This window comes from Canis lupus, chromosome 7 (assembly GCF_011100685.1).
Source record: "Canis lupus familiaris isolate Mischka breed German Shepherd chromosome 7, alternate assembly UU_Cfam_GSD_1.0, whole genome shotgun sequence".
Lineage (NCBI taxonomy): Eukaryota > Metazoa > Chordata > Mammalia > Carnivora > Canidae > Canis > Canis lupus.
This window is the reverse complement of record NC_049228.1, coordinates 13,418,998-13,443,561: the sequence shown is the minus strand read 5'-3', so window position 1 is coordinate 13,443,561 and position 24,564 is coordinate 13,418,998. Positions and strand designations below refer to the sequence as shown.

Here is a 24,564-nt window from a genome sequence, read left to right as displayed (position 1 = left end):
TTATAATCTAAGTGTTTGTTGATATGGTTAATTTTAAACTAAGAATGTATGTGAGTTTATTTACAAGCTAGAGGAGAGTGAAGAGGAGTAAATGCAAAGTATATATATATATATTGACTTCTACGTACCAAATTATAGTTGTCATTGCATTTCTTACTAAATCCATTCTAGAAGTTCAAATTAGTCAAAGCAAATTTTGTTACTGAAAAGGAAAGCTGACCTATAGGTACTTATATTTCATTTCCCAAAATTAGTGTTCATGAAAAAAATAATTATTTCAAAGAGCATTTAAGAGATTTCAAAAAGAGAAAAGCAATGGACTTGAGGGTCAAACCAAAGAGTTATAGAACCTAGATCAAATTTTGCCACTCACTTATTGTATATACCCTTGAAGAAAATCACTTCTCTCTTGGGGCCTGTGTCCTAATCTGTCAAATAAACCCAATATTGTGAATGTGTGCCTGTGTTTTTGTATACGGGGATAAGACAGATTGGACTTAATTCCCTTAAGTCTAATAAAATCTAATTAAATGATGCTTTTCTAGTCACATGGCAGCTAAATGTAATTAATGTAACAAATAGAATTCTTAATAAAAGTCACCATAACATCTATATGTGGAAATTATCCACAGAACAGAGAAGCCCAATAGAAAATTTCTTAAGAGCTACATTCACAATTATAAACCAAATTCTTTTTTTTTTTTTTTTTTTTTTTAAGATTTATTTGTTCATGAGAGACCAGAGAGAGACAGGGAGAGACACAGGCAGAGGGAGCAGCAGGCTCCCCATGGGGAGCCTAATACAGGACTTGATCCTGGGACCCCGGGATCATGACCTGAGCCAAAAGCAGACACTCAACCAATGAGCCACCCAGGTGCCCCATAAACCAAATTCTTAAAGCATTCTCAAAAGAGTACTTTCACCTCTTCTAAGTACTTACACAAGCAAATTTTAATTGCTCTTCTCAACAATTTTAATTATTGAAAAACAATTTAATAATTTAATTACTCACCAGATTTAGTAGTTCTTTCTCTTCCACTTCTGTCACTTGACACTGTTCTTCGCTCTTTTTGCTCCATTCTGGGTGCAGGCCCCAGAATCTTCTTTACTAATTTTTGTCCATCTCGCCAAGAGGATGTACTTATCAGGCGACTACTACCTAAAAGAAAACAAACAAACAAACAAACAAACAAAAAAATATATATATACTGGGTTGAATTTAAAGCTTCATGTTTATCTCTAACAAGTATATCTAGACAACCATACAGATTTTCTAACTAATCTTATGCTTATCTTATGCCAAAGTCAAAAGGTTTACAATCTGATTTTTAACATAATGTCCCCAAATATCAGTTTGTTTAAATCTTGATTTATCCATACATTTCACTCAAATAAGTATAAAATGCTTTGAAAGTTAAGTACCAAATATTGACAATTCCCAAAATCTCAAGAAGTAGAGCACCAAATCCAAAAGTGTGGGCACAGAACAAAAATATGTCTTAACTACAATAAATGTTTGGTTTACCAACAGTACCTAGCACATAGTAAAATATATGTTTGTTGAATGAACAAATGACTTAATTTAAGCATAGGAAAAAAATCTGAAGAAACATATCACAGTTAACAGTGACTACCTTTGAAGGGGATGGTATCATAGGGAATTTCACGTTGTATTTTTTTTTTTTTTTTTTTTTTAATGATAGTCACAGAGAGAGAGAGAGAGGCAGAGACACAGGCAGAGGGAGAAGCAGGCTCCATGCACCGGGAGCCCAACATGGGATTCGATCCCAGGTCTCCAGGATCGCGCCCTGGGCCAAAGGCAGGCGCCAAACCGCTGCGCCACCCAGGGATCCCTCACGTTATATTTTGTAGATACATTATTACATATTATCTTTTTAAGCATAAAACAATGATACTCAAAAAGCAAATATCATTTTAAATTGCCCTCATTATAAAAGTTCATAAAAATAAAAGTATGGTCCATGACTAAGAGAAAAACTTTTCATTTACTACTTTCAGATTGTAAATAAATTAAAATCAGACCATCATACTCCAACACAGGTGCAGTACTGCATATCTTTTTTTTTAATTATAATTTACATAAGAAATATGAGAAACATTCTTGCGGTAAGAGAAAAAGATAAAATTTTATGAATACAATGATAACAATCATTTATTATGATTTTAAAACTGCTGTAAGGAAATAAAATACTGGTACTTTAAATGATGGTGGTTTTCTTCTATTTTTAAGCTATGATGCTATTTTAATAAATTTATAATACAAGACAGCCTATTTAGAGTTGCTTTTTTTTTTAAGATTTATTTATTTGACAGAGAGAGAGAATATAAGCAAGGGGAGTGGCAGGCAGGGGGAGAGAGAGAAGCAGACTCCCTGCTGAGCAGGGAGCCCAAAGTGGGGCTCGATCCCAGGACCCTGAGATCATGACCAGAGCTGAAGGCAGATGCTCTACCAACTGAACCACCCAGGCGCCCCTAAGCTTTTTTAAAAAGGTTTCAATTTAAAAGTTTAAGCAAGGGGATCCCTAGGTAGCTCAACGGTTGAGCGCCTGTCTTCTGCCCAAGGCGTGATCCTGGAGACCCGGGATTGAGTCCCACATCGGGCTCCCAGCATGGAGCCTGCTTCTCCCTCTGCCTGTGTCTCTGCCTTTCTCTCTCTCTGTGTGTCTCTCATGAATAAATAAAATCTTAAAAAAATAAATAAAAAAGTTAAAAAAAGGTTTAAGTGAAAGTGCAGTTTAATGAAAATATCCAGTATGAAAAACATGAATTATAAATCTGTGTGTGTTTATGTTTTTGCATCTTGTTATTAACCTTAAATGATCCGAAATATTTAAATGGCTTTAAGTTTATTGCTCAATCTATTTATAAGAAACTTTATGTTCTTAAGCAAAATGAGAGAACAGGCTTCTCTTCAATTTCAGCTTAATTTTCCAAATCAAAAGCAAGCAACCATGAACATACTGGATAGTTATTTATAAATGCTGGCTTCTGAATATGCCGTGCAGTTATTTCTAAATTCTGGCTTTCTCAAATAGTCTCAAACAGTCATTGGTAGAAAAAGAGGATTTTCACTATAGATAAACTATTAATACAGCTTTAGCACATTTAATGACTCTGTCTCTGGGTCACCGCACAGTGCATACATAGGAATTAGCCTACCACAAAGCTGAATAAATACAATCCAAGATGGGTATTTGTAAGTTGGTAGTTTTCCCAAAGCTTCATTTCAAACTATGCCCCTAGCAAGAGTATCACATAATGCTACATGAAAAATAACACTTTGTCATATTTTTTTCATGTAAAAATTAGTTTATATTCTGATCATTCATGTTCTTATAAAATTTTATTTTTTTACTCGGTAGCTCAGTCAGTTAAGTATCTGCCTTCAGTTCAGGTCATAATCTCAGGGTCTTGGGACCAAGACCCACACTGGGCTCCTTGCTCAGCCATGAGTCTGCTTCTCCTTCTCTCTCTCTGCCCTTCCCCCCATCCAGGCTTGTGCTCTTTCTCCTCTTCTCTCAAATAAAGAAATAAAATCTTTTTTAAAAAGTTGTTTTTTATTTTTATACAGCCAGGTCATTCTGACATCTAGAATTAATGAGTGTCACAAAATACGTTATTTGACATTCTATTGATTAGCCTATGACCAGAAAAGCAAGCGCTTGGTTAAAATCCCATGTCCTATCACTCCTGCTCCATATTCCCATAAGACCTTGTAAAGTCCCTATGATACATTCTTCACATTTTATTGTAACTATGTATCTACTATTTTCCTGACAAGATTATAAGACCCCAGAGGGCAGGGGCCATGTGTATCCTGCTTACTGTATTGCCCAATTTGGAATAGCACAGTGCCTCACATACAGCAAGTGCTCACAAGCATCTGCATAGTGAATGAATGTAAGAGTGATTGGTTCTGAATGTCTCCAAACTGAGTGACAAATTCCCAACTTCCTCTACTCTCTAGCCCAAATTACCAAGTAACATGAATAGGACAGCTAAATAGCTATTTTCAGGACAGCCAGAAATAATTACTATTAATGGAATCATACCTAACATTTGAGTGCTTACTATGTGTCAAATACTGAATGCTTTTAGGTTTTAACTATTTTAGTTTTCACAAGAACCCTGTGAGAGAAGTACTACTGCTTTCCCATTTTACATATGGGGAAACCAAGGGACACTAAAATTAACTTACTCACCAAAGGAACAAAGCTAGACATGACAAAACTAGGTTATAAATCCAAGCAACTTGACTTGAGCCTGAAGTGTTAACTGGCACGGGCTGCCAGGCTTTCTCCTGCAACATTTATTCTCTTATGAGAATAAGTGAAGGGACTTAGTGACAATTATAAGCAGTCATTTTATATATAAAAGTTCAATACATAATATACAGATTACCTTTAATCTGATTTTTAAAAATATTTTATTTATAAATAAATTTATTTATGCAGAACTCTATATGTATTTTCAAATTTACACTTTAGATCTGTAATTGAGGTTGATTTTCAAATTCATGTGTATAGCTAGCATATTCCCCCAGATTGGAACTTAAAAAGGCAGACGCTCAACTACTGAACCACCTAGGTGCCCCTAATCTGATTAATTTCCATTAAAAATAATGATATAAAAATGGGAGAGAATGTGTTCAGTATTATGGTGAACATAAGATTTCGTGGGTATATACAGATGTGAAAACTTATCATACTAACATTCTAAATATATATTATACAACTTATTCTAATGTTAATTATACCTCAATAAAACACATATGCAAAATAATGATATGTAAAAATGTACTGACTTTTTCTATGTGCCATTTGGTTAACAAACATTTATTTCCATATAGAATGACATTTCAGCATTGTGTAATTTTAGGGTGGACATGACATTGAGAAAACTAACCTGTTTTGCCTTCTGGACTTGACAACTGTGTTACCTTTTGGACTTTTCTTACTGGCTTGACCACTTTCTTCTCTTTACTTTTTTCAGCAGGTTTCTCTTTCATAGAGATATCATCTGGAAAGCAGAAATATTTATAGTAAATATTATAATAATTTCTACCCATTCATCCTCTCCCCAGTATGAAAAAATCAGTATAAAGTATATGATTCGGCAAGGAGGAAAAAACCCTTCACTGAGGCTACTTCTGCGAACCATAAGCTACGAATGTCAACTCCTCATACAGAAAGGTCTAAAGATGATCACTACCCCCCACTGTTAGATTCAAACTCTTTATTTTTTTGTTTGATTGTTGTTGGTTTTTGTTTGTTTGTTTTCAGAAAACTCTTGAGAAATTTACCTCATTTTCACAAACTGGAAGAAGTTACAAAAGTAATGCTTTCCAAGCCAGGGTCATATCATTTATAGAATGTCATAGGTAAGCACTTTCATAGACTCCTATTTCACTTATGTAACTGAAGATATTCATGAACTTCTAGAATAAAACTTTATAAAATACTCAATATTCTCAAATTATGTCAAAGTATTTCACACATAAATTACTAATCACTAATTTTTTAAATTCCAATCTGGGGGAACACGCTAGCTATACATATAAATTTGAAAATCAACCTCAATTACAGATCTAAAGTGCAAATTTGAAAATACATATAGAGTTCTGCATTCTGGGTAAAGTGGAAGTGTGAGTCAAAGGCCATAAAGCAGGAGCATACCTGAGAAACAGCAAGCTGGTCGGTGTGAGTGAAATGAACAAAGAGAAAAGTAGAAAGAACTAGAGTCCAAGACATAACTGAGGGCCAGATAGTGCTGGGTTTTACACGTCATTTTAAGAACTTCAGGTTTTACTTAAGAATGAGATTGAGAGGTTTTTGGAAGTTTGGGGGCAAACAAATGGTATGATCTAAATTGAATTTTAACAAGCTTACTCTAGCAGCTGTGATCAGAACAGATTAATTAAAGGACAGAAGTAGGATACCAGTGAGAAGGCTACTGCAAAAATCACGCAAGAGACACATAGTGGCTTGGAGCCAGGGAGTAGTGGTGACAGAGGTGGAGAAAGTGGTTATACTTTAGAAATATTTTAGACAATATGAAAAATAAGGTCCAAGAAAAATAGGAGAGTCAAGGACAACTCAAGATTTGGGGCCTGAACAAGTAGAAAGATAGGATTAGTTTAAGGGATATACCATGACCCCGTTTAGTTAGCTCCATTTTGGATATATTAAGTTTGAGAAACCCATTACATATCCAAAGGGAGATGTGGAGTTAGCAACTAGATATGAGTTTGAGTTCAGAGAAGTCTGGGTCAGAGACATAAATTTGGGAATCATCAGCAACAGAAAATATGTAAAGCCCTGAGACTACGTGAGCTTACCTAGTGTGTATATAAATAAACAGTAGTAGTAGTAATAGTAGAAGAAGGAGGAGGAGAAAGAGAGAGAGAGGAAGAGAAAAAAAAAGTGGGGTAAAAAAAAAGGATAAATCCAAGTACTGAGACCAGGGTATGACTATGGTTAGGTATCAATCAGGGAGTTCATTAGGAAAAAAAAAAAAAAAACTACCACCACCCACTGAAAAGGACACCTAAACTCAGGAGGAAAATCAAACATTTAAGATATACTAGATGTCAAGTGAGAACTTTCAAAAAAGAAGTGACTGATTATGCCTAATGTTGCAAAGAGATAAAGAAAAAACTGAGAATTAAACCTTGGATTTAGCAATGCAGAAGTCACTAATGACCTTAATATTAGCAGTCCACAGAGATGCTGGGGCAAAAACCAAATAGAAAGGATTCAAAAGTGAAACGGGGGAGAAAAACTGGAGACAGGGAGTATAAGGCAACTTTCTGATTGTGCTGAAAAAAGAGAAACAAGGCAGTAACTGAAGAGAGCAGGGCCAAAAGAGAGGCCCTTTATGACGGCTGAGATAATATCAAGTGATCAAAAAAATATCATGTGATCACTGTGTTAATGGGCATGACCCTGTAGAGAGGGAAAACTACATGAAGCAAAAAAAAGGAAATAAGGACAAAGTAATGCCCTTAAATACACAAGAGTAAATGGAATCTGAAACACAAGTAGATGGGTCAGTCCTAGCTAGAAGAACAGAGTTCAACCATCGTGAGAGAGAAGGCTGTTTTTTTTTTTTTTTTAAGCAGGCTCCACACCCCAAGAAGGCAGTCTTAATAGACCTCTTGAAGAATTCTTTGACATATACCATTATTCTAGTCTGTAAAGATACTGCTGTATTAAAGTATACTGTTATTATCCCTATCTCACAGATGAGAAAACCAAGGAAGAGGGGTTACATAACACTGGTAGTATATATAGGTAGTAAGAGGCAGAGCCAGAATTTGATTCTTTTTACGCTGATTCCAAAATCTTTGCCCTTAACTATTATATTATATACTTCCTTTCCACAGAGGAAAAAAAATTCTGAATATAGTGTTCCAATAATAATAGTAGGAAAACTGGACACTTAATACTGTAAAATTTACTAGTAAAATCTCTACAGGGGCTTAGTAGAAAAATCTCGGGCTTTAGAGTCAGCCAGAGTTGGCTTTGAATCTTGGCTTCGATTCTCAACTACCCTATGCAACCTTGGGAAAATTACTCTGTGAGCCTCCATTTCCACAACTGTAAAAAGAAAAACAAACAAAAAACCCTAGAAGTCTAAGAATGCAGCATCTTGCCCCAAATTGTACCAAGTGTTCAATAACTAATGACGTTCTTTTATAACCTTCCTATTTCCTTCTTCCAATCTTCCAGAAGTCCCTCCTATTTCCAGTCCTGTAAATGTATTCCCTTCCTAGAATGCTTTTTCATTCTGCATCTTACCCTCATGTTAGTATCATCTTATCTGTATCTGCCAAATTACTGACCAGAAAGATCTCAGAGGTCTAGTAGAGGTAAACTTCAATTAGACTCAGCTATGTTTCCTTCAAATCAGACAGGCCTGACTTTAAAGTCCCTCAGATTAAAAATAGCCTAGTTTCTGTCTCATCAGCCATGTATGCTAATTTTAATTCTGGAACAGAGCCTAGAGGCTAAGAAAGCCTTATGACTGAAACCACAATTACTTTTGTATACCATGCAGTTAAAAAAGAGAAATATCTTTAGTTTGGTGACAATTTTATGTTTAAAAACTGACGTTAGATAGCATACATGATAAAATACACAAAATCTAAGAAAGTTTTACTCTCACCTGCAAAGTGAAGTGCTAAGTCTCGATACAGTTCTCTACTCATGCTTTGAAATTCAGCTTCCTGCCACACTTTCCCATCAGGTGTTCGAATCTTGGTCTCTGAAGGATTGAAGCCTAATTTACACCAACAATACAAAACTTTATCAAAGCTGCTTTATAAATTGTTATACTTTTTTAAGTGAGATATAATTAACATACTATAAAATTCACTTTTATTAAAGTACACAGTTCAATGGTTTTTAGTATATTCACAAAGTTAGGGACCTACCTCCACTATCTAATTTCCTGTACCCATTAATAGCCACTCCTCTATCACTCCCTCTATTCCCTGGCAACCACTAATCTACCTGCCATCTTCACGGATTTGCCTATTCTGGACATGTCACAAATAGAATCACACAATATATGGCCTTTTGTGTCTGCCTTCTTTCACTTAACATAATGTTTTCATTGACTGTATCACACGTATCAAAGCTTTATTCCTTTTTATATTGAATAATATTCCATTGTAATAACATACCAACATTGTTTATCCACTCATCAGCTGATGACACTTGTGATGCTTCTACTTTTAGGCTAGTATTAACACTGCTATGAACCCTCACATACAAGTTATCCAGTAGACATATGTTTTCAATTCTCCTGGGTATTATGCCTAGGAGTGGAATTGCTAAGTCATCTTGTAACTCCATGTTTAACTTTTTGAGAACTGCCAAACTATTTTCTAGAGGAGCTGCACCATTTGACATTCTCATCAGCAACGTATGAGGGTTCCAATTTCTCCACTTCCTCATCAACACTTGTTATTGTCTCTTGTTTTTGTAAGAACCAACACTTGTTATTGTCTCTTGTTTTTGTAAGAACCAGTGGTTGTGAATGGTATCTCACTATGGTTTTAATCTGTGTTTCTCTGATAACAAATGGTGTTTAGCAGCTTTATAAAAGCTTTTAAAAGAAGGATGCATAATTAGCAACCACATAATGTGTTGACAAATACTGTTTGGAAAAAGTAAGCTTCAGTGAGATAAAGTAATATACATTTGTTTAAAAAGACTAGAAAGGGAGAAGCAAGCACTAAACTAAATGATAAGAGAATGTCAATCATAAATTATGGATTTCAGAGACAGAACTATTCTTCTCAGGACTAAGAAAGAAACAACACTAATTCTTCTATCTTTGAAGACAGACATTAATTGCCACCATCTGTCTGATTTTGCCTATGGCTGAACAAACGGACAAGTTGCTATCTACACAAACAAAATGCACCCAAAGTGTGGAAAACAGGTCTTTAAAACATAGTTGTTCAATTTCTCAACAAACATTATATACATGTGCTATTTCCTAGGGATTAGTATTCTTACTTTGAATTTATCTGTGCTCTTTAAGAAATACACTGAACTTGGAATGTTATTTTACAAAATAATAAAATAATGAATATGGATGATAACCATAGTAGTATAAAGATTTATATCTTCAGATAGGCTCAACTTACCAAAGAATTGGTAGCCAATAAATATTTGTAAAATTAAATCGAGAACACTAGAGTCAAAAATTGGTAAAAGCACTTAGAAGTGTTAAATATACTAAAATGATCACATATCTAATAGAAATTAATCTATTCAGCTCTTCAGTACAATAGCATAAACTTAATTTCACCAGATATTTGTGACAAGGGACATGTGATCATGCCTATTCAAGTAAAAAATTTATAAATGTAGTGTCATCTGTTGCAAGTTATAGTATGTAATAAGAAAGTATGGTAATCCCATGACAATCTCTCTCTCTTTCAACTTTTCATCACAATCACCTCCAATTCATGTCTCTACATTCAACTCTTATTATTTTTTCTCCTCTTGAGGAAACATTTATCTCTATAGAAGCCTTTTTTTCTTGTTGCATCTTTACTTATAAGTTAACTTTAAGAAGCTTTCAATATCTACAATAGTTTCCAATAGTTTCTTTTTCTGTCCCCCAATTTTACAGTAGCTCCCCCTTTACACTTTGCACAGTTTCTGTTACCCACTGCCAACCATGGTGAAGGATCAGATGATCCTCACATCATCAAGAGTAGTAGCCTAATGCTACACCACAGTGCCCACATCAGTCACTTCATCTCCTCACACCGCAAGCCATCATTTCACAGCATCACAAGAAGGATGAGGACAGTACGTAACTTTTATTACAGTGTATTGTTATAATTGCTCTATTTTATTATTAGCTATTGTTGTTAACATATTACTGTATTTCATTCATAAATTAAACTTTATTATAGGCACATATGTATAGGGAAAAATAGTATTTATAGGGTTCAGTACTGTCCAGTTTCAGGCATCTACTATGGGGGTCTTCAAATGTATCCCCAAGGATAGGGGGAACTACTGTATTTTCATTCTTTGTCCCTCTTTTTTTCTTATTAATTCAACTTACCAAATAGAATTTAAAAATTACTGCATTTATGCTCAAGACACTGTACTAGGCTCTGAAATAAAATAAGGATGACCAATATAAGATCTTAAACTTCAAGGCATTTATACCAGGAAGAAAGATGTATGCAAACAACTGTGTGAGACAAAAATCACACACACACTGTTTGTGTTTACTTCTTCAGATTTTGAAGTAGAATCATAGAACATTTCCCACATCTTTAAAGAAAAAAAAACATAAACGAAAAACCAAGGTTTGGATGAGCTTAGTATACTAACAACTGTATAAAAAGAGAAAATAAACACACACACACTCTGTGTATGTAAAAATTATTTCTGGAAAGATATACAAATTGTTAACACAAGTAATCAGAAAAGGAACCAAGTAGTTGGAACACAGGAGCTTTTCAAGGTACACCCTTTTCATCTTTTGAATTGTGAACCAAGTGAATTATTATGTATTTGAACAAATGAAATTAAAATGTCACTTTAAAATATAGTATATTAAAAAATATATATATAGCATATTAAGATCCTTTTGATTTACACTGCCAAAAAGTTGACAAAAAAGTTTTTCACTACTGGGAAAAATAAATCCATTGTTCAGGACATTGGAAACCATATTATGATTTCTCAAATGCATGCTATGTTTCATAAAATAGTCCCCAAGCATTCAAATTTAAAATATTTTAATACAAAAACTAACAGGTTAAAGTCAAAGGCATATGGGAAATCCAGTCACCAGCTCAAAGGAAGTTAAGATTTGAAGATTTTTATTCAGTTCTTTAGAGCTGTGTTTTGTTTTTCTATTTTTAATTTTTAGATTTTTATAAATTATTAAATAAAATATGGATCTAAGTTGGCCATCTTAACTTTCCCTTATTGGAATAACTTTCAGAACTTTGATTTCTCGAATAAATTTCTAGACAACCTTAAACTTACAATCTTCATTTAATGGATCTGACATTAATATAGCAAATAACAACAACCTTAAACGTACAATCTTCATTTAATGGATCTGACATTAGTATAGCAAAAGTTCTGGATAATCACTATCTCAAAACCAACAAGAACATTCTGACCCCACCATTTGCTATTTGTTCTGTTAAAAGCATGGATAACTACATGGTACACAAATGACTAGAAGGATATGAAATAATTTAATTAATATTACATTAGACCAATCCTGGATAATAGAGCAAGTTTTCAGTATTCTCAAGGGAAATGCTCATAATTTTATCACAAATTAGCAAGGATAAAATTGTTGCTAATATCCATCCAATAATTGTCATAAATTACCCATCTTTTATTTAATTGACAATGAATATCACTATTAACACATAATAACACAAAACTGAAAATTGCTCTAACTCTACATCTAAAATTTATTCTGGAGAAAAAGATTAAAACACCTTAGGACTACAAAGAACTGCAAAGCTGGTCAGAGAAAAGTTAGTACTTGGTAGAAAATTACAAAACAAAATTAACTATGCCAAAACTGTCCTAGTTTTTTAACAACTTAAAATTCACAGAAAAAAAAAAAGAATCTTTACAATATTTTGATCTTTAGACACTTATCTAGAAAAGTTGAATTTTTTTTTTTTAAATTCAAGAGAGACACAGAGAGAGGCAGAGACACAGGCAGAGGGAGAAGCAGACTCCCTGTGGGAAGCCTGATGCAGGACTTGATCCCCGGACCGTGGGATCACAACCTGAGCCAAAGGCAGATGCTCAACCACTGAGCCACCCAGGTGCCCTGAAAAACTGAACTTTAAAAAGTATCCACAAAAGAAAGGCTACAGTAGCAGAAAGTTTAATGACAAAAGACTAACAGAGAGTAATCTGAGCAATGAAATTAACTCTTTATATTAAACACTTAATACGAATAAACCTGAAAACAAGTTCAGGAACAAAAAAATACAAATTCTTAAACCACCATATATAAAAACTTGAGTTGCCTACAAAACAGAAATTCTCGGGGATCCCTGGGTGGTGCAGCGATTTGGCGCCTGCTTTTGGCCCAGGGCGTGATCCTGGGAACCCGGGATCGAGTCCCACGTCGGGCTCCCGGTGCATGGAGCCTGCTTCTCCCTCTGCCTGTGTCTCTGCCTCTCTCTCTCTCTCTGTGACCATCATAAATAAATTAAAAAAAAAAAAAAAAAAACAAAACAGAAATTCTCTTGTAAAAGTATTTTCCCAATGAAAATCTATCTATATTGGTATAAATCTGATTTAACTTTTTTTAGGGTATAAATCTGATTTAAATATTTGTATTCTCAAACATAGGGGAGAAACAGTTACTGTCAAAACTCAAAGCTTAAAATAGTAACAGGATTATCAGTGCCAAAATATTCTGTAACTAAATGTAACAGGAATTGACTAAATTAGCTTTTAAATATTTACTTCTGAAAGACTTCCTAACAGCAATTCAAATACAATGCCAGAATAAGGGTAATATTCTTTCAGTTCTCTGAAAATAGTACTAATTCTTTTATTTTCTCTTTGTTCACCTTATTAACTGTTCAGATAGGGGTTCTTAAACCGTAAGAATCCCCTAAGTGACTTGTTAAAAATTCTAATTCTGGGCTTTATACCCAGAATTCTGATTTAGGTACAGTGTAGCATCCAGGAATCTGCATTTTTAACCTGCACTTTGAATTAATTTCTTAAGCATTTGATTTGAGAATCACACCCTGTTATAAAGATGAGCCTTTCCACTCAAATACATCCTAGGGAGAAAGGGGGACAAGAAAACAGAAAGATACAAAGACTGATTACAAACCTTTATATGATGGAGCAGGTGGTGCTGTTGCCACTTTCCTGACTTTTGCTGTCACTGAGTTATCAACATTAACAACCATTACTGGATGGTCAATATGACCCAGATTCTGGCCCCGGCCATTTGTTTCTTCTGAGTGTTCCCACTGTTTCCTAATTCGCTCCTTGAGTTTTTCCAGTTTGACATCATGTTGTCGATGCTTTAAGATATCTAACCTTTGGGAATTAGAAGTACTAGTAGAGGATGGAGAAGAGTCAGTTATCCGTAACACTTTTGGATCAACATCATGGCCCATGTTACTTACAGAAGTCTTCTCATTTCCTTTTGCTCTATTAGAATTTTCTTCCTCAGTTCTCACAGGAGCTGCCATCTTAACTAAACATTCAGAATTTTGTAATGCATCAATTGCTGGTCGATCGTTTAAAAACCTAACCACCGTATCATTGATGACAGAGGATTGGGAGCTCTCAAAATCACAGCAATGTATATTCCGTTCTTCTCGATTATATATCATCCGGTTCCTGCTCTCAGGCTTTTCTTCATTAATATCCACACAGTAAACATGCTTTGACTCTAGATGGTTAGGACTTATATTGGAAGGTGTACCATGGATCTCCCTATTATTAAAAAATAATAAGTTTTGAATCAAGATTTCAAACACCTAATTGAAACCAGTCATGCTAAGCTAACATCAGAGATCCCAAAAAAGTTTAGGAATTCCAGTAGGTTAGTAACAAAATAACCACTACTAATATTGAGATTTAAAGCTCAATGCCCCCTCTCTATCAAGTTAGATGGCAAATAACCTAAATCATTAATCTGCATATTACAAAATAAGAAATATGCAAAAGATGTATAGAGAAATTTCCTTAAGAAATCCCAGAAAATAGGATTACAATCTGACTTTGGATATTCACTTGACATCTATTACCAAAAAGTATATTTTATTTCTCTATGAAATCTTAAATATAGGGAAAAAAGTTCTCAAATTCTGTATTTGTAACTTCTAAATAATGTACCAAATTAACAAACAGATTGGGAGTAGAAATAAAATAGAGGTATAATAAATATTTTCCTCCAAATAAATGTAGTTAGTAAAGCTGAATTTGTCTGAACCACAGACTACTTTTTTTTGGTAGCTTCAAACTCTGTAAAGCACATCTAGAAATCGTGGAGTAAGCAAAGATTAGGCATTGCCAAAGTACATATCACAAAGTCCATATTCCCTATTCATAAAAACATTAGCAAAAATCTTCCTCCTGAGATTTTTATTTTATTTTATTTAACTATTTAATACTTGTTTTATATTATCATTCTAATAAGTTATATTTTAGGAAAAGAAACAGTTTATTAAAAGGGAAGTAAATGAAGACAAGCCTCAGCAGTAAGAGCACATGATTTATGAAAAAATACTCAACAAAATTATAAAAGTGAACATTACAATCTGGATCTGCAATGTCTGAAAGAGTAGACATTAGCCACATGTGGCTACTGAGCACTTGAAATGTGGTTAGTCCAAATGTAAGATGTGCTACAATGTAAATTACATACCAGATTCTAAAGACTTAGAATGACAACAAAAAAAGAATATAAAACATCCTCATGTGTCTAGATATGTGACTATTAAAAAAGTTTAAATTATATGTTTGGTTCACATTTACAACTCTATTATATAGCATGGATCTAGATGTTTCATGTAAGGGCATAAAACTCTAAATACCACAAAAATTCTTAAAGCCATAACTCTGTTACAGCATAATATGGCAATTATATCTATTGTAAGATGATGTATGAGCATGTGGGTTTTTCTTGGAGATAGTCTACGGTTTTTATCAAATTCTCATTGGAAACTATGACCCAAAAAATATTAGATCCTGTTCTGAATGGTTGATTATTAAACAAGACGGTGGCTGAAAAAAAATAAAAAATAAAAAAATAAAAATAAATAAATAAAAAAAGACGGTGGCTAAGAACTGACTCATGTAGCTTCTACTAGAGATCAAGACTAAATTCAGTTATTTTGCACTACCTTTACCAGACCGTAATAATTAATAGTTAAAATGATTTAGGTATAAAATTAACACGTGTAAAGAATAAAATAAAGCACAAAAAGGTAGTTTACAGATTATGTCACAATCTGTGCCACCAAAAAAGGAAAAAAGTAATTTCACAGTCTTTCATTAACTCATTCATTAAATATTTACTGAATATATATGCGTGTTTATTATACAATTCTTTCATCTTTGCTATAAATATGAAATTTTTCATTTTAAATGTTAGGAAAAAATATTTACGGAATATTTAGTAAATGACAGTCATTAAGCTAATGTTTGAGAATAAGACAGTTTTACAGCCCTAAACTAATGTAATGGGTAGATAATGAATCAAAATATAAAGTAAGATGAATATACTTTAGCAGAGGATGTTACACAGTATTATAAGAGCATACAGGAAGGGCTAAATAGGTTGCAAGAATAGAGTGGGATAGAAACAGATCTGGCAAGGTTTCATAAAAAAGGTGCTAAAAGATGAGTCTTACATGATGGAATCAGCTAGATGTTCTATTCACAGCTATCCTATGGGTATTTTTTTTTACCTTAAAAGATACATTATTTACAAAATTTTAAATATCAAGCAGTATTCTTTGCAGAAAGAATACTAGAATATGAAAAGAGTAATTTAGTTTCAATTCCAATTGTGATATGTTTATAGGCAAGTTGCTGAATAGTTGTGTGGTTAAAGATTTCTGAACTCTGATTATTTTTCTTATTTTTTCTTTCTCCTTTTACTAAACTATAAACTTTTACCCAGATTAATTCCCTGGCCTTCTCTCTATATCTTCTTCACCATTTTTATCACTTCAAAACTAGTATAAACTCCCAAATTTATATTCCCAGCCCTGACCTTTCCACACACATTCCTGCTCAAATTTTCAAATGTCTACTGAATATTTTCACCTAAATATTTCAAAATTGCATCAAATCAAACATTGATATTATGAACTGATACGAACTCATGATCTACTTCCATCTCCCAAATTCTTTTTCTCAAATTTAAGAGTACAAACATATACCCAGTAGTGTCTAGCACCATCATGAAATTCCTGGACTTACTGACATTTTATAACACTAAAAAAGTTAATAAATGAAACAAAGAAATATAAGGACCAATGTTTATTACCTATTACTATTTGCTATACTGAGACCATTAACACATATTTTATATATTTAGTAAAATGTTCCTCAAATAAAACATTCTATAACTTTAATGAATATCCTAAATTATCGGCTAATAAAAATACACATTACTTGATATTATCCATACTATCAGAATTCATATATTAGTCCTGAACATCTATCTGAAAGTTTAAGTTGCTGAAAGGAGCCACGAACAACAAAGTGAAAAACAATAAACCAACTCACATTCTCAACAGGGAAGAAACTTTAGGTAACTGATTAATACCACCAAAAAAAAAAAAAAAAGATGAAAACTAAGCTATACAATGTTCATTATGCACAACACCTAATCTGAGACATTAAGAAAGAAAAAATCCATACTTTCAGAGACTGAGTAATCTATCTACAGAAAACATATTACAATATTGGTAGCCTGGGGCCACTAATTCTTCCTCCTCCCTTCCCCCCCCCGCCAGATATTTAATCTGTTAAAGAGTAGAAAGTCAGTATTTCATAATATAAAAGATTATTGCTTTATCTTTTTGGAAAATGAAAAAGTAATAATACTAGAATCAGAGTACTACGAAAAACTCAGAAAATAAACTATAATCTTAACAGGCTAATCCTATATGATAATTTAATTTATTTTTAAACACAAACCTGTAAGAAACCAAAGGTTCGCGAAACTCCACACGGTTATTTTTCTTTACATTACTCTCCAGGGTGGTAACTCTGAGAGGACTCCGAGATTTCTCTTTCCGTGATTTAGAAGATTTGGAGGTTGGAGCATTAACCCAAGAATCATCCAGGTATCTACCATCTAAAGAAAAAGAAAATCTGTAAGAACATATTATTGCCTCTGAGTTTGACTATTATTTATGAAAATAACTTAGGTGTCTCTTATTTCTGGCATCTCTAGTTGGATATTATATAAATAGATGGAAAAATTCAGGTTAAATTATTATAATAACTCTATACAGAAAAAACTATTCTGAACAAAAAAAGAAAAACTCTACATATAAAATTCTTTTTTGCAGAAGGCTCTCACCCACTTAAAAAAAGAATTTTCAACTAAAACCCAAGAGACACATAGGCTAAAAAAAAAAAAAGAAAAAAAATGGTTTTAATGGAAAGTACTAACCCCCAGGTTTTAGCCCACTAATTAAGAAACCACAGAATTACATATATGAAGGTAACCAAAGAAAGTATTTGCATTTTGTCAATTTATGACAGTATCTGTTAGCTATTCCAATTATGATTTAATCCCCCTTAAAAATACATCCATCTCATGAAGCTAACTAAATTTCAAAGTTGATAGATCTACGAATTTTTTTTTAAAGACTTCTATAATCCCAAAGGCTTAAAATCAAATTCTCATCACTAAAAAGCAATGAAGACCCATTGCCAAAGGTGAAAACATGGGGCACCTGGTAGCTCAGTGGGTTAAGCATCTGACTTTTGATTTCGGCTCAGGTCATGATCTCAGGGTGTGAGATCGAGCACCATAATGGGCTCCATGCTCAACAGACAGTCTGATTGAGATCCAATCTCTCCCCTCCTTTTTCTGCCCTTCCCCTCTCTTGCCCTTGCTCATTAGCTCTCTAAAATAAGTAAATCTTAAAAAAAAACGAGACAGAGATGGTGAAAACATCATCTCCAGTCACTGAATGTGAGGCTGCTTCATAATTACTTAGTACCAAACACAAAAAACCCTAAATGTTGATGAGGTGTTGTCTCTGACAAGAGCTAGCAAATATATGAGATGGTGAAATTAAAGTGAAACCAAACTAACATCAAAAATTTATATTTAATATATTTGTATCTTTGGCAGTAACTTTATACATACCTTTTCTACTTATTTTTCTGGTAGCACTTGCAGAAGATTTCTTGGTATCCATGACAGAATCAAACACAGCTGTACTTGTAGGGGCTACTTCTAATTTGTTTTCAATGTGTCTCAGCTAAAGTTTAAACAGCATCACAACAAACGGGTTAATTCCGTAAATAAACACCATCATTTACCTACCATTGATTTACATAGTTAATTTTTTATTTACCTTTTTTTAAATGTAAGCTTTGTGTCCAATGTGATGCTTGAACTCATGACCCTAAGATCAAGAGTTGCATACTCTGCTGACTGAGCCAGGCAAACACCCCAATTTACAACGTTATTTAACCTATGTTGTCCAATACCTTTCTCCAAAGTCAAAACAACTCAGGGATGATTTTTTGCAATATTAGTTTTTTAATTACTTATTACTTCAGCTATAGTAACAAGTGATACAACGCTGCCCATTTTTGGACAAGAAAACCAAAAACGATTCTGAAGAATATCAAAACGTTTCTGTTTGTCTTGTTAACTTACATTTTTATTGTTGAGTTTTTTTAAAGCAGTACATTTTCTGACATTATATGTCACATATCATTATGTCACACATCCTATGCATTTTACGTGGGAAATTAGGAAAGAACAATTCAGATGGACTAAAATTTAGAACTGTTCAAACAAGCACAACTTTTTAATAGTCTTATGCCTATAAAATAAGTTTCACAATAAAGATAAAATTCAGAAGATAGAAAACTCAGGTTTCCATACACTTTACAATATAAGTCAACTTCTGTTAAGACCACCAATGTTCTCAATTATTTAAAAAGCATTTTCCCCTAATTATATGCTTACAAGAGTAAACTTGGAAAACACAGAAAAGGCATAAAAAATGAAACTAAAATCATCAAAATTCTACCACAGAGAGGTAAATACTTTGTAAAATTCTGATTTATCTTCTCTCAGATTTTTGTGGCACTATGTACTCACAAATTGGAATAAACCTCTATAATCTGTATCAAGCTTTTTCTCGTATTTATATTACAAGCCCCTTATCATCCTTAAAAGTTATTTCTAAAAACACAATAGTTTTTGAAAAAATGACTATTAACAGTCCAGCTCTAAATTATATTAACTTTTGAAAAAATAAATAAATAAATTACATTAACTTTAAATTAAACTGGAAATAAAAATTATTCCTACACTGTAGATATATAATACTCATGTAGGAGAGAAAATATATAATGTTGTACTTGGCCTTACATTATGACTACATCTAGGTTATAGCACCTTTTCCAGATGCATTTTCAAACTAGTTCAAAAGATTAGGGGACAGAAAATACCATATTCACAGAGTAAAGAAATAGGTGACTCACATTCAAGTAAGATACAAAAGAAAACAAAAGAAGGACATATAGAAGAGTAATTTTCCTGGAGAGCAAATGAAAAAGCAAAGAATTTCCCTTTGAAGGGACTAGGTATCACTTGTCAAATTTGGATTCCTAAACTCCAGACAAGCCTGGACAGAACACAAATGAAAACAAGTTGCCCACAGTCAGTCTTCAGCAGTACTGAGAGAAAACAGTGCCACAAAAGAGGTAACTCCTAGTCCATTAAAGAAACTGTTCCTGTCATTTCCTCTCTGACTCTGAGCCTTCTACATAGACATAGTCCCACATTCCCAAGTTCATTTTGTTCTAAATCTTCAATATACCAAATGAATAAATTTATTATAGGAGAATAATAGCACAAGTCACTTCAATATTTTATATGCCATAGCATTAATGTTCTTGACACCTAAGAAGTACCTTGATTATCCCTCTACTATTTAATAGTCATCATTAATGTTCATTTTGTAATATATAACTTATTTTTAAATTTTTTGTAATATATGGTACTTCTCACCAAAATCTTTATTTCCCTATGAAAAAAGTACTACAGAAAAAAATGTCATCTCTTCAATCGTAACAGGAAATCAATTTTAAACCATAAAGAAATAAATAGAAGCTCTAACTACTTACAGCAGCCTTAGTCTGAGAAAGTGCATCCCACGATGTGGTTATATCTGCTGGGGAACATTGATATTTACTGAATCAGAATCTCTGAAATAGTTCTCAAAATCTGTATTTTAATAAGCTCCTAAATGCACTCAAAAGTGTGAGAACCATTTTCTTAGGCAGAACTATTTCTCAGCAATACTTTATCATATCGAACCAAAACATGGTTCTTTCCCATTCTGTAAAGCCACGCTTCCTAATATATGGTTTAGAGTTGTACTAGACACTGATCCTATTAGTTCTTATGACAACCTCCCTCCTCAAAGCCACATAGGACATCTCCAACAATAAGCAGTATCCTCAGTTTTCCCCAATGATCTAAACACAAAATTTTGTATTGGAGTGTATTTCACATTATGATGTTGAAAAGATTAGAAAATTACTCCAGACTTCAATCTACCAATAGAAACAAAGGTAAAATCTAGTCACCTAACGGCTCTTCAAATAGTACAAAACCACCTAGATCCTTGAATCATCCTTCTCTAGAATAAACAATTTCATTGCCTCCAAATGTCCTCATGTGACACGATTTCCAGATCCCTCATAAACCAAATAATCTTCCTCCTGATGTACTACAGGTTGTCAATGCACCTCAAAATATATCATGTTGTAAATTAAAGTAACCTCCAATGCATCAAAAAAAAAAAAAAAAGAGTTCAATGAGATTTTTCCTTTTCTTATCTGTGTACTATAGGTCTAAAACTATATTAGAAGCTATATTATACCATTTGTTGACAATCAGAATTTCCACAAAACTGTGTAAAGTAATTTTACATACACTGGTTCCTTCTTAAAATAGATGTTTTCCTTTATAAGACAGTTTACCATAGGACACTTTTGAGGGTAAGGTAACTTGTATATTTAAAACAAATTGAATTTTAAAAATTATCCACTTTTTATAAATCAAAGTATACATATAGGTTTCATTTATTAATTAGCCCAGAATTTTATACACATGACCTAAACAAGGCATTAAGTTCTAAACTTTAAAGAAAACAAATCATACCTTGAACAGTATCCTTGCTTTGAGAGTTCCTTGGATTTGGTAAAGGCACCTCTTTTGATTTGCTGCTCTTCATCCTGCCAATTTACCTACAATCATACCATCAGCATTCATTGAACATCAATATTATAATATTAGAAAATACTCTCATTTATCTTAACTTTCATAAAAGTCAGAAAAGGACTTTGTCAACTCTAAAAGTTATCTTTATGCCCTGATAATCTAATAACTTTTTCCTCCCCCATTGGAAAACTAAACCATTAAGAAATCTATTACGACCACCTTACACCAATTAGGATGGTTATTATCAAAAAGAAACAAAAACAACAACAGAAAATAACAAGTGGTGTGGAGAAATTGGATCTCTTTTGAACGGTTTGTAGGAATGTAAAACGATACAGCCTCTATAGAAAATGGTATGTCAGTTCCTCAAAAAAATAAAAATAGAATTAACCATATGATACAGCACAAAAGAATTGAAAATAGGGTCTCAAAGAGACATTTGTACATCCATGTTCATAGCAGCATATTCACAATAGTCAAAAAGTGAAAGGAACCAAAATGTCCATCAACAGATGAAAAGGTAAGCAAAATGTGGTATATACATACAATGGAATATTATTCAGCATTATGAGTGAATTTTTGACATATTCTATAATACAGATGAACTTTTGAGGACATTGGCTAAGTGAAATAAACCAGTTACAAAGACAAATACTATATGATTCCATTGTATATAAGGCACCTAGCTAGCATAGTCAAAGTCATAGGGACAAAAAGTAAAATAATGGTTGCCAGGAGATAGAAAGGGGGGGAATAGGAGGTTTTATTTAATGGGTACAGAATTTCAGCTTTGTAAGATGGAAAGTAATGCAAGATGGATGGTGATAATAGTTGCACAATGCTATAAATGTATTTAGCATCACTAAATTATACACTGAAAATGATTAAGGTGGTCCATTTTATATTATGTATTTTATCACAATAAAAAAAGAAAAAATATATCATGAATCAGAACGATCATAATCTGCTTATGCTGACTAGACAGTTGATAATAGTCATATTTTCCTATATAGAGAGAATTATTGTTATAAAACTCACATAACACTGAAAGTTTAGAAAACACAGGAGGGTAAAACGCATTCCTACTCACCAAACCTTAAAATGATCATTAAGTTATTTTGCATAGTGCCTTCTATTCTTTATAATTTTCTTTTTTTACTCTAATTTGTATAAAATGTAAAAATTTTTCATTTTTGTGTCTTACTTAACTGCTGGATGTTTGTGGTAGTTTTTAAATATATTCATAAATTCTCTCATACTCCTTTCTTCAAGAAGCAGAGTTTAATTTTTCTAACATTAAAGGTAGGCTGGGCTTAGCAATATACTTTTAACAAATCCAATGTGGTGGAAGTGAGTGACTTTTAAGTCTAGGTCACAAAAGGCATTGCTTTTTCTCTGGAGTTACATAGCAAAAGACTACCAGTACAATATTATGTCTCATTTTTTCTATTACAGATAACACTGAAATGAACATATTTGTGTATCTGTGAATTTTTGCTTATTTGGATTATTTATCTAGAACAAGATCTACAAAGTATAATATTAACTGAACTAAAGAATGTGAAGAACATGCTGCTCTTGACATGCAATGTTAAACTGTCTTCCAACTTAAAATTTACAACTGTTTTTTTTTTTTTGGATACAACTGTTTTCATTTACAATGAGCCTACTAGTTTTCATTAACATCTTTAATATTGAGCATATATCTATTCTGTTTACTTTTGCTGATAGAATGGGAATAAAATGGTTGTTTTAGCTTGAATTCAATAGATTGCTAGCAGGACTAAACATTCTACCATAGATCTTAACCTTAGTTCTTCATGCGTGAACTATTTTTGCATGTCCTTTGCCCATCTACCTACCAGGATCATGTTTTTCTTATCAATTTGTTGAGTTCTTTACATTATGAATATATGACCTTTGTCACATTTGATAAAAATAATATTCTTCAACCAGTGTTTGCAAAGGCAGTTTAGTCTGTTGTATATTAAAGAATCCAATTTAAATTTAAGGAAAAGAGGGGATGCCTGGGTGGCTCAGTCAGTTAAACCACCGACTCCTGTTTTCAGTTAGGGTCATGATCTCAGGGTATTGTGGGATCAAGCCCCATTGTGAGCTATTGTGTGCTCAGCACAGTCTGCTTGAGATGCTCTTTCTCCCTCTGCTCTTCCACATGCTTGTGCTCTCTCTCTCTCTCTTTTTCTCTCTAAAATAAATAAAATCTTGGGCAGCCTGGGTGGCTCAGCAGTTTAGAGCTGCCTTCAGCCCAGGGCGTGATCCTGGAGACCCAGATTGAGTCCCACATCAGGCTCCCTGCATGGAGCCTGCTTCTCCCTCTGCCTGTGTCTCTGCCTCCCTCTGTCTCTCTCTGTGTCTCTCATAAATAAAAAAAATAAAATCTTTAAAAAAATAAAAATAAAATAAAATAAATAAAATCTTGAAAAAAATTATAAAGAAAAACCTACCTACTAAAATAGAAACATATAAAACTGAAGGCATAATTAATTTTTAGGGGAATTAATTTCACCTACAGTAAATAATCCTTGCTTTATTTTTTTCTTGCTTAAAAATCCTTTTTAAAAATTCAAAAATGTTCTAAAAATAAAATTTGTTATAAATTATACATCTCTAGGAAATGCCAATCTAAGTTTTTAAAAATATACAGGGATGATAGAAAAACTAAGATCACTATATTTGCCAATAGTTTAAAATTCGTCCAACTATAAAAACTTCTATCAGTGATACCAACAATAGTTCAAAAAATTAACTCACTTTACTTTCCTTCTCATAAAAATACTTTTGGTGTAGCTAACTATCAAAACGGTAACAAACATAAGTTATTCTATATTACTAAATGATTTGCCAACAATTTGACAAAACTTTTCTTTGGACAGACTTCCCTTTGCTTTAAAACTAAAATGCTAAAATATATAGTAATTATCAATTTTCCAAAGAGAAGGAGAAATAGATTAAAAAATCAAAAATTATATATATGTCCATAATTTAAAGACTTATGCTGATAAGGCTAAAACAAAGTAGATGTAAAAAGAA

General features: G+C 33.0%; 1 protein-coding gene across 4 annotated transcripts in view; it reads right to left on the bottom strand.

The window, feature by feature from the left end:
* CEP350 (centrosomal protein 350) overlaps positions 1–24,564 on the bottom strand; it is a 153,597-nt gene that overhangs the window by 102,905 nt on the left and 26,128 nt on the right. For 2 of the 4 annotated variants that reach the window (XM_038542170.1, XM_038542173.1), the window contains exons 2-9: positions 21,454–21,539; positions 20,412–20,458; positions 18,412–18,526; positions 17,226–17,385; positions 13,393–14,006; positions 8,188–8,301; positions 4,927–5,040; positions 1,013–1,159 (exon numbers count right to left, since the gene is read on the bottom strand). In XM_038542170.1, coding sequence (XP_038398098.1) covers positions 1,013–1,159; positions 4,927–5,040; positions 8,188–8,301; positions 13,393–14,006; positions 17,226–17,385; positions 18,412–18,526; positions 20,412–20,458; positions 21,454–21,526 — 1,384 coding nt within the window. In that variant the 5' untranslated portion in view covers positions 21,527–21,539. The remainder of the gene's footprint in view (positions 1–1,012; positions 1,160–4,926; positions 5,041–8,187; positions 8,302–13,392; positions 14,007–17,225; positions 17,386–18,411; positions 18,527–20,411; positions 20,459–21,453; positions 21,540–24,564) is intronic. The other 2 variants (XM_038542172.1, XM_038542171.1) reach the window with 2 other exon arrangements.